At 26.2% G+C, this 11759-nt stretch overlaps 1 protein-coding gene across 1 annotated transcript; it reads left to right on the top strand.

Annotated features, from left to right (window-relative positions):
* Positions 1-6: 6 nt before the first annotated feature.
* LOC145848397 (kelch-like protein 9) lies at positions 7-10803 on the top strand (the record flags this gene model as incomplete). The annotated part of the gene is made up of 13 exons (XM_082953889.1): positions 7-66; positions 191-303; positions 2271-2454; positions 2617-2753; positions 2968-3075; positions 3183-3271; positions 3518-3710; positions 3947-4077; positions 4212-4318; positions 4486-4713; positions 7897-8036; positions 9940-10089; positions 10682-10803. Coding segments are annotated over 13 exons (1698 nt in total), but the record flags the coding sequence as incomplete, so codon positions are not given.
* Positions 10804-11759: the final 956 nt, after the last annotated feature.

The raw sequence follows: 11759 nt of genomic DNA, 5'->3' as shown, positions 1-11759 counted from the left end.
GAAGAGAAATCATACAACTTTATTGCTGAACACCTTAATGAACTTGTCAAAACTGATGAAATACAAGTATTTAAATAAACTAGTGCTGTTGTTAATAGTTTTTGTTATAATTGAATACAATTATAAGTACTATCATTCAAAATAAGTCAATTTCGTTATGTATAGTTATAGATGTAGAAAATTTTCGCAGAAACTGTCAATTGAAAACATGAGTTTGTTATTGGATTCGTATACATTAAAAAATGTTTCAGAGCTTGAACTTTTTGAAGCATCGCGACAGTGGCTGTTAAAACAATCGGAGAGGTTCGATTTTGAACGTTTTATACTATAGTTTTAGTGAAAATAGCTTAAAAAATTCCTTTTTTTTTGTATATGTGTCACCACTGGATTTCGATTTTGCAACGTTCAACTTAAAAAATTTTAAAGACGTCAATAGGATCTCTACGCCATCAGGCCAACCTTTTAAAGGAAATACTCATAACAGTTTGAAAATCAGTTTTTTGGTACAAATTTATTTTTATTTTCAATACAAATTGATTTTTTTAGGCGTAGACAGTGAACATTGTTTATGCAACAAATTTTAAAAAATTAAAGTTAGATCGAAGCAAGATCGTTAGACTATAAAATAAAAACAATTTTTCACAGTACTTTCTTTTTCTTGAACAGACTTATTTTTCTGTAAGTCAAGCAAGTTAATATACTCCAACGGAGCTCTGTAAAAAAAGAGTCTGAAAAGAGTTCCATTCACCTATGTTATCTTCTACTTTTCCTTACAGGATTTATTTTTTTACAGAACTACGTTGAGTTTTTTTAACTTGCTTGACACACAGAAACAGATGTCAGCTCAATAAAAAGAAAGTACTGTGATTTTTTTTAATTAGTACATGAATTAGATATATTTTTTAACACACATATCTATATCTAATCATCCTTTGCTGAAGTTAAGAACCTTTATTGCTTAAGGGTCGGCAAACTGAAGCCCGCAGAGAAAAAATATGCGGACCATGAGATATACTTTTCAACTAAAAACATACTTTTTTATAAAAAATTAATACAAAATTCTTGTTGTAAAAACTTAGTTTGAAGCGGATTTTTATAATTTCATAACAAAGTTATTTTAAAATAAATTCCTATAAATTAAGAATTTTTTCCTGATAAAAGCAACAATTTTAGCAAATAACTTAAGAAACGTTAAGCATTTTATAAAAAATCTAAATTTCAAACCTGACTAACGTATTTTTAGAATAAAAATATGAGTTTTTTTTTACTTGTTTTATTTGTCTCCATAACTGGCAAGACGTGAAGAGTCATAAGAGTTGCGGAGCATCATAAACTGCCTTGTATACAGTTGCCTTTTTTACTTCAAAATTTAGTTTATTTTTGAAGTTTAAAGGTAGCTGCATACTATACTATAATACAAAATACTATAACATTTGAGGTAATTTAAATTTTTCTGAACGTCATTCGACGTTTTCAGGTCGTCCCTGTTTTTTTTTTGCAGCTTCGTAACTTTTTTGAGCTTGCTAGGTCCATGAACCATTTTCTTATGAACCGTTTTTACCAAATGTAAAAATTTATTCTGATTTCTACTACGAAAAGTATTTTCTTTTTAAGTTTCACAACTTTGCTAAATGTACCGATCTACTACTCACTACTCAGTAAGATGTCTTTTGTTAGGAGATTTTTTAATTTTTGTTACAAAATTCTCAAATGAAACAACTTTTTTCATTTCGTAGTGAATCTAGTTTCGTATACTGAGACGAACAATATATATTCAATATGTTTCTTAATAATGTTAAGTATTTATTTTTTCTCATGTTTTTGAATAAGTTTTTAATCTTTGTAAATTATTTTTCTAAATTTCAAATTTATTTTTTTTAAACTTAAGACATAGTTTATAACTGTTCAAAATATAGGTTAAATCGTTTGCTAAAAAAGATCCTAGTGAAGTAACTTCACTGGAATATAAATAAAAACAAATTGTACAGTAATCTTCCTTTATTGTACCAACATGTGTTTCTGTGTTTTAACGAACTAACACACTTAAACTGGGTTGTTAATGGAAAGAATAACTCCATTTATTTATGACATAGTTTGTATATATATTTTTTTATTGATTCAATTTGTTCTTCTCATTCATTTATCTTCTCCAGACTAATTAAAAAAAGAACATTCAAAGATGAAATTGAATTATTCTAAAACTATCTGTTGCTATAGTTTAAAAAAAAAGAAACACATAGAACTGGTACACCGTATTTTAATTTTAACAGATACCGCTTTGTTCGGCAGTTAATGGAAAAGATTCACTTTCCGCTCATACCACCACGAGATTTGCTAAGATACGTAAATTTTGTTGAGTTTATGAGAGTTGAGTGTAATTTCCTATTATTGGAAGCTTCAAACTATCATATGTTGCCACATTCGCAACCCATACTTCAATCTATAAGAACTCAGGTAACTATTTCAGTAGAACTACAAATAAACATTAATTTTCAATTAACTATCTATAAAAAACTAAAAACTATCGGACTTATTTTTAACTTAACTTCAACTTAAGTATAATTTAAACTAATAAATTTTCACTATTTTTAAAAATTTAATAAATGGATCTGCCAGGTAAGATCAACAGATTCGAGAATGGTTGTAATTGGTGGAGTTGACCCTCATGACAGAGTATCAAACCAATTATACGCGATCAATGGAGATCTATCTAAGTCTGAATTTTTACCCCCAATGCATGAAGGACTTTGTAGGTGAGTTTCATAATTTAGATCAGTATTAGATTGTTATCAAGGAAAGTTTTAATTTAAACTTCAATTATAAAAAACTAACAACCACACTGTAAAGTTAAGTGTTCTAGGCTTAATCAGTTTAAATCACGATATTTAAAACTACTACTTTTGTTTCAAAAAGCACCACATTGCTTAGTGTATTTATATATCTAGTTTTTAACATAAACAACTGCAGTCACTGTGCATGTGTAATGAACAACTTCTTGTATGTGCTGGGTGGACAGAATATGTTCGATGAAAGAGGTGCGACCGCTGTCAACACTGTAATTAGATACGACCCAAGGTATGATAACTAATAGGTTCAAAACAACTGTTTTAATTATTTATCAACCTTAATAAATACTTAATCAAGCTAGCTTTATTTTTTTAACCCTTTCTGTCTTATTAAAGATTTAATATTTGGATGAGGATTGCTTCCATGAATGACAAAAGGGCAGGATTTACCGTCAGTGTTGTCGATAATCGTATATATGCTTTAGGTAATAAAAAAAACTGTTTATAAATTAAAAAAAAATTAAAATTATTTTAACTAGTATCTAAATACTTTATATTTGTTTAGAAATGGTACAATTTATTAATATTTTAAATTATTAAAAATGTATCATAAAATCTATTGAAAGAATATTGTAAAGTTATAGTTCTTTTTTTTATAAAGTATTAAGCGTCCTTGTTATTTTTGTTACAATATTTTAATTTAAGTTTAAACCATTTTTTACGTTTCGTAGGAGGAGTAAATGCCGCAGGTAGAATGTCTTCGATGGAGTGTTATTCTTTAGATGATGACAGATGGAGATACGTTGCTTCTGTACAAACAGGAATTTGTGATCATGCTCAAGCAATACAGGGAAATCTAATTTATATTAGCGGTGGCTTTAAAGAGGGCAGATTTACTAATCAGTTGTTGGCATACAGCCCAAGGTTTTTAAATCTAAAAAATACTTTACAGATTGTCAAAATATAGTTGCAGAATTTTTAGAATTATTTTTCAGACTAACAATGTTTTCAATTATTGTTATTATAGTTAAAATAAAAATGTTCGAATCTTTTACTAGAGAACATCGTTAAAAAATAATTTGCAATCAAACTTACTTTAAGTATTTGTTTCAAACTTTTCACTTCGTATTCAAAAGCGATGTTAAAATTTATAATTAAAGACATGACACCTGGCATGAACGTACTCCTATGCACCTTCCACGCGGTTGGCATGCTATGGTAGCTTTTGGTGAAAACAATATTTTTGTGGCTGGCGGAAACACTGGTTTAAACAAAAGGACTGATGTTTTAGGTTTGTTGTGTATTTACTTAACAATATAGTTACAATTGCATTTTTCTTATTTACTTAATTGTATTTTAGATATTTTTTTCAATAAATTTGTAATGCTTATGTGTAAAATTATAAAAATTAAAAAAAAATTACAGAGACAGAGATATACAATGTGATGACTGACCAATGGTCAGTGGTTTCTCAACTTCCTCATCCACACTCAGAAGGTGGTTGTGAGTTCTACGATGAAAAAATTTATATTGTTAGTTATACTATGTAAAACAGTTTAACCATATAAATTGAAAAGCTTGATAAAAATATTATTATTCCGAACTTGGTCTATACTTTGAAGTTAATAACAAAAACAATAAATTGTAATTAAGTGTAAATTATCTTTAATTGAGTCAACATTAACTTTTTTTTTACAAGGTGGGAGGGTATAGCTGGTCACAACAAAAATGCATGAGCTTACTACAATGTTATGACCCTCAAAAAGACCAATGGTCAATTGCAGGAAACATTCCTATCGAGTTATCTGGTGTAAGATTGGCTACGTTAACAATTCCTTACTCTGTTTCTGCAAAGAGTGGTCTTGTATCAGGAAGTCACGTCCCACTATCGTGGCCTAGGCAGCATCCACATCTTGTCAGTGAACAGGTTCAGTTCCATTTATATATAGTGATATACAAAAAAATAAAGTCAGTAAAAATTACTTTTAAAGCACAATAAAGTCTGACGTTACAATAGCAAAAATTTGGTTTTTAATATAATCAAAACTAAATTAAATGCAAGAGTTGCTCAGTCACAACATCAATATATTAAATTTTGAATTAAGACCTGTTAAAAGTTACAACTAAAATAGAGTAAATGGTTTCTTCATACACTGATTTTTAAGTAATTTAAACAACTTTCATATCTTTTTAAAACAGTAAAAATAAATTGTACGTAAAATTAATATGTAAATAAAATACTACGAACATATTAAGACTTAAATAATTTCCAGCATAAAATTTGTTTTTATCAATTGTTCGAATAAAAAAAACTAATTTAAACGTAACTTTTAAATTTTTGACTTACCCAAAAAAAATCAACTCACATTTTAACTTGCAATTTTTCTTTTGTTTTATTTACTTATTTTTTATACTTTAGACACAGAAGTTTCGTTTGAAGTTTTTTAGTTAAATTTTTTTTTATTTAGTCTGTTATTTAATGTTAGTATAGATGGTAATTTTTATGGTTATTAATTACTTAAAACCCACGTTTTTGTGGGGTTGGAAATAATCTTGTTTCTTTTTTAAACTGCAGTTTAGTTTGTTTTATAATATAAAGATATTTTTAAGAACTTAGCTGGTGTATTTGGTATTTTAACAAGTTTGTTTAGATTTATTAATTCGATTTTTATAGAGCTTAAAAACATTTTTGATAAATAGAACGGTTTATAACAATATCTTCTTGAAGTCTTAAAAGTTCTTTGCGTAACTTAGAAGATAAAATGGAAATAAGTACATTCTGAGTAGAATATATATATATGTTTATTTAAACTTTTAGATACTTAATTTTTATCAGTTAAAGAAATGTACCTCAAAATTATAAATTTTTGTGTTGTTTCTTGAATAATAAGAAACAATACTTAACCAGAATGTACGACGCAATTACAAAATTTATAAATCTTTGTGTTGGTGAATGTAATCTTTTACATTCGATAAAAACACCCTTTTACATGAATAGTGAACTTAAAAATTTTAATGAGTTCATAACTTTAGATAAACGTTAAAAAGTATTAAATTTATAAGTATGTTTTATGTTAGAGATTTATACAAACATTTTTGTTTGAATATAAAAACATAATTATAATAATAACATCACAATTTTTTAATTACCGAAGCTGTGTTATCAGTTTAAGACATAAAAACATGCGTCAGTTTAATAAATTAAGTACTTAACAACTATTTGAACATAAGTGGCAAGTAATTTTACAATAAGAAATACAAGGCATACAATTTCAATAAAACTAGATGTATTTCGAGCAATTTTTATCAGTAGAGTACAAAGCTAACAAGAAATAATATTTTACAAAGTTATGTAGTAACCGAGGAATCATAAAGTAATCAAGAGATTAATAAAAGACAAAAGCAATTAATAACAATTAAAATTATTTAAGTTTACTAACTTTATAATTTACGTTATAAATTATCTACAGTGAAACTAAACATCAATATAATGAAAATAACACTTATAAAGTATTATGAAAATATAGAAACAAAGAAAGAGTATAGTCAAAAACGTTTTGCTTACATAAAATAGGTTTTTGTAACAAATTACAAATAGCTTATAGTTTAACTAAATCAAAAACATTACTACAAGTTACAATAATTTTAAAAACTTTTGTTTAAAGAAAAAAGTGAGTCTAATCAGAAAAAAATTGCTACTAAGTGAAATCAAACAGATCAAGTTACTATCAAACAATAACTGGTACCTACAAGAGTTTGCTAACAAAACAATTCGTTTACATTTGAAAAATTTGGATAAAATAAAGACATTAGGACCTAAAAAATGAGTAGTTACTTTAACAATTCCATTCATTAATGAAAACTCAAAAATTTTAGAAAACAAAATTAGACACTTGATAAGAAATACTTATTATGCAGCAAACCCTAGAATCGTCTCCACCTCTAAATCACTATAAACAACAGGTGTTAAGGATCCAATATGAAGCTTAAATAAAAGTTTGGTAATTCCCAATACATCTGCTGTTTAAAAGCAAGCTATATTGGATTAACAATAAAACATCTAAGGAAAAGGATAAAATAGCATGTCCCAAAGAGTGTAAATAATTTTTACTTTTAATATAAGAAAGATGATACATCGGTCAAGGTTTTAAATGCATCAAAACGTTCATCCATTGCAGAATGTTTGGTTTATAATTCAACATGTGTAAAAATTTATATACTAAATATTTTCAAAATCATTAAAATCTGTAGTAATATTTTTAATTTGTTAAATTAGAAACTTTTTTGTATTTTTTTAAACCTGTTTTATGCAAGCAAAAAGATGTTGATTTTCGTAATACTTTATAAGTGTTGTTTTCATTACATTGATGTTTAGTTTTACTGTAGATTAATTATAACGTGAAGTATAAAGTAAGTAAACTTAAATAGTTTTAATTGTTACTAATTGCTTTTGTCTTTTATTAATCTCTTGATTACTCTATGATTCCTTGGTTACTATATAAGTTTGTAATTTTTTTTTCTTTTTAGCTTTGTACTTTACTGATGAGAATTGCTCGAAATATATCTAGTTTTTATGAAATTGTGTGTTTTGTATATCTTATTGTATACTTAACAACTATTAATTTTTTAAACTTGATTTTTTTATTGACTCGTTTTTATCATAAAAGTAGTTTGATTTTCACTTTTATCTCGATAAAACCAGGAAAATGCGCTAGAAGGATGCGTAATAGATGTAAAGTGCTTAAGTGATACTCTATTTTTCATTAAAATATGCATTGATTAAAATAAAATTAAAAAAGAGTCAAAATGAAACACCTAAGTACGAGAAGTAACTGTATTATGTAGTGTATGTTGCTCTGCTCCCCCAATGACGTCATCACGCGTCATCACTGATTTAGAGTATTCTTTTTTAAGTCAATATTGTTTATTGTACGTGAACTACGGTGTAAGAGTTAACGATAGCTTCATTAATCTTTAGAAATATATAATAAAAGGAGTTTAATTATTATTTGTCAGTACTAACTTATTTATTAACTATTGATTAAAAACGTAGCTTTATAATTACAAACACTGTTATTGGATTTTAACTTTCTTTTTTACTACTCTGAAGGATCGTTTAATGGCGGGTGGTTCTTATTTGGGAAGCAACTCAGGATCGTCTCAATTCTACAATCATGGATTTGTTGATCCCTTCACAATATCAGACGTTAGAGATCATTTCAGTGACTTTTCATCAAGGCCTACATCAAGGTTTGTTTTTTTACATAGGCAAAATTATGATATTTTCTTGCAACTTTTTACCTAATGTAGTTTTAAAAATTAAAAATCGTTATCAGGAGTAATTGTATTCATAGTAATTGAAATCTCTGCACGAAAAACAAAATAAAACAATTTTGTGCACCCAAAGCTCATAATAACCCAAAAGTGTAGTAACTATTTTCAAAATTTACCCTTAATATTTAATAAATTTCAAAACACACATCAGTTATGAATGTAACTTTATTTATGCTTTTTATTAAAGGCTCTAAAGTAAAAGATACTAGTAAAAGGCTTTACCTAGTGTAAATTTCAAAGTAGATTTAGTGCATCCCTACATAGTTTTGGAACACTTAAAGATTATGGTTTTGTCAGTCAAAAATAAATTTCGTATACAACGTAAAGACCACTGGTCTAGTGTAAGTTCTTAATGTTTTCCGGAATATCTAGTCTAAGTTTTAAAACTCCCTTTAAACATTTTAAGGACTGTGTTTTTATTTGCTTTTCATCAGAAACTTCGGAACATCTAACTTTTTTTATTATCTTACCAGAATATCTAGTGTAAGTTTCAAAATGAACCCCTAGACGAGCTTCGTATATTGTAATGCTTTCGTGCACCCAAAAAAATTGTGCATACTAGTGTGCGTGGGTGCACCCCGTGAAGACCATTTATCTAGAAATATAGTTTTTCTATGTATCAGTTTATAAAACTCATTAAAAACTACATTCTACTACTGTTATAATCTTTAAATAAGCTTTTTTCAGTACATACCTTTATAATAGCATCTAACAACACACATTTCATAATTTATTTGTTGTAAAGATCTATCGACTAAGGATTATCAACTCAATATCTTGTTAGTAATAAAATAAAGTAAAAGTATCACCGTTTTTCGACCCCTACTTTAGATCTTGGATAATAAGAGATTCAATTTGCACACTCGACTACGACGTCATTTTATATTCTAAAATTTTTTAACTGTTTTGCTTATAATATAATTTTATTTAAATTTTTTCCTAACAAGGTACTGTGTAGATAAGTCTTAGTCGAAAGATCTTTACAACAAGCTTTTTATTATGAAGTGCGAGTTGCTAAATGTTTTAATATAATTTTCTACCTCACACAATGTAGTTTTTAAAAATTTAAATTAAACCTAATAGTAATATTTAAGTTTAGCTTTTGCATCATTTTTATGGTTAGTACTTTGTTTTGTTTCTTTTTAATAGAAGTTAATAAAGATATTAAAAACATACTAAGGACATAAAATCTAATATAAGTAGCTTGTTAGTATAGCATTTAGTTTAAATATAGTCAAAAATTTCACTATCAGTGTAGTTAAATATTTTTTAAGATATAAAAAATACAATGAATTTAATTGCTAACACAATTACAAATTTAGTTTAAAAAGCTTATACTAAGTAGAATTTTTACTATCTAAATTAATTCAACTACTTACTTAGTACTGTATAAACTTAAAAACATAAACATTTAAAAAATTGTACAAATTACCAGTTCTTTAAAAGTCATTAACTTTACTTATATAACTTATATACATAATCTCCACAAATAAATAAAGTGTTTTTTAATGACAAATTGTATTTTTTGTAGTCTAGAGGGCACAGAGTTTGTTTTCAGTAACTTGCTGTGAGCAGCTTTTAAGTTTGTTGAGAACCACTGGTATAGTTTATGAGTATTGATGTCAAATTTTAGGAGACTTTTGTGTATATTTAAATCTTTTATAACCTAGTACTTTTCTGTCGTTTAAAAGTAAAAACATTAAAAATATAAAACCTTTAAGTTTTGTGAACAATTATAAGATGTTAACTATAAAAAATTGTACGAAACTCACCTTTTTTATTATATTTTCTGCCAAAATAAACAAGACTTGTAAACCAGCATAGTGCGACATCCGGGAGATAGATTGATATCATCACAAAGTGGAATCGATGATGTGAACAGTAGAGACGGTAACATTTACAACAGGCCAAGAAACATTAGTAAAGACGATATTTCAGTTGCATCTGATAAAACTCCAACGCCTTCTAAGTAGTTTATTTTACTTAAACAAGCATTTAAATTATCAGTATATTACAACATTTGATTACTAATCTGTAAATAAATCACATTTTTAAAGATGTATTTGTTTTTGGTAATGTTAAAACTATAAGAAGTTTATCTTTATTTTGATTGCTAACATATTTTAATGTTTTTTTCATAATTAAAAGAAAATTAATTAAAATCGTTTTCAAAACTTAATACGTTGAGTTAGTTTTTTCAAAGTCTTAAATTTAAACAAAAAACAAGAAACTTTTATATTTTACAAAAAAAACTCAATGTCTTTCAAAAGTTTTTTATTTTAATTTAATACTTTGTTTTTTATTAAGTTCAAAAAGATCTAAATAGGGAAAAGATAGAACATAAACGTATCTTAGTAAATAAATGATTCAAACAAGTTTATGATACAATGTAACTAAAAATAAATTTGAAGCTGAAAAACTTTATAATTATATAAAACTGATATTCTTAACCAAATTTTATAAATAAAAATTTTAAGTAAACCTTAAAAATTAAAGAAGTTAATCATCTTTTATTAGCAAACCATCAATTTTTGTTAAGACCTAATATATTTGACTTTCAGAGCGATTACAAAAGAAAAGATAGAAACCAAAGAACAAAATGATGCTACAACTTCGTAAAAACGATATATGTATAGTTTTTATTACTAAATTATATATTTATCATTTTTAAACACTAACACACACTTTTGTAACTAAAATTCTAATTAAACAACTTCGATATTTATTTTCGATTATTCAGTAAAACTTTTTATATTAATCTATGCACAAACATTCAATATAAATTAAAAAACGTATTCTTAAATGATCTTTTTATATGAAACTTATCATCTTACCTATTCATGATACTTAGTTTTAGACTTAAAATAATTGCTTCATCATAACTCTTTTATTAAAAAAAAAACTTTTATTGTTTTAGTTTTCAATTGGTGTGCCGGATAATTTGTTTTTTACCCTTGTATAAAAGATACGAAATGAGTAAATACAAAATAGTGTAAAAACGACAAAAAATAAATAATCAAAAGCTAAATACTTAATTTTTTGACCAACTAAAATTTTGTAATTGTAATTAAAGTTTTTGACTGTTAATAACACTTTAAAACAAATGTAAAGCCAAAGAACAAAAAACTTAACATGGCCCAGACAAAACAGCTTTACTCACTGCTACCTGAAAAAAGTATCATTAGGCGATCAAATTGTACTTAATCTTTTCTAAAGACTGTAATTAGTTATTTCTATGACTCAAGGCGTGTATGAAACTAGTTTTAAAAATCATGAGCTTTTTACTTGATGATTTAGCATCGTGAAAATAGTAATTAGACTATCAAGTTTTTCTAATCTTGTTTAACGTAATTTTTTCATTTAAGAATTTTTCTCATGCTTTAAAATACTGTTGAACATAAGTAGTTACGGTGCAAAAAAAAAAAAAATTGTAGCAATAAATAAGTTGGATTTGACCTTTGTTCAAATGCTAATCAATCTTTCAAACTTTTGGCTCTACTGAAAATATCATAAGTTTTTCAGTATCATATTCTGCTTAATGGTAGGAAACATTTTTTAAGAAGCAAAGCTAGAAAAAACGAATTTAGAAAACTACAAAATTAAGATTTGTCTAAGAGCGAATAAACAAAAAACATTTTT

Source organism: Thalia democratica, unplaced genomic scaffold (genome assembly GCF_965202585.1).
Source record: "Thalia democratica unplaced genomic scaffold, ktThaDemo2.hap1.1 HAP1_SCAFFOLD_1379, whole genome shotgun sequence".
Taxonomy (NCBI): Eukaryota; Metazoa; Chordata; class Thaliacea; order Salpida; family Salpidae; genus Thalia; species Thalia democratica.
The sequence above is the reverse complement of the archived record's forward strand: the minus strand, read 5'-3'. Positions and strand labels throughout refer to the sequence as shown.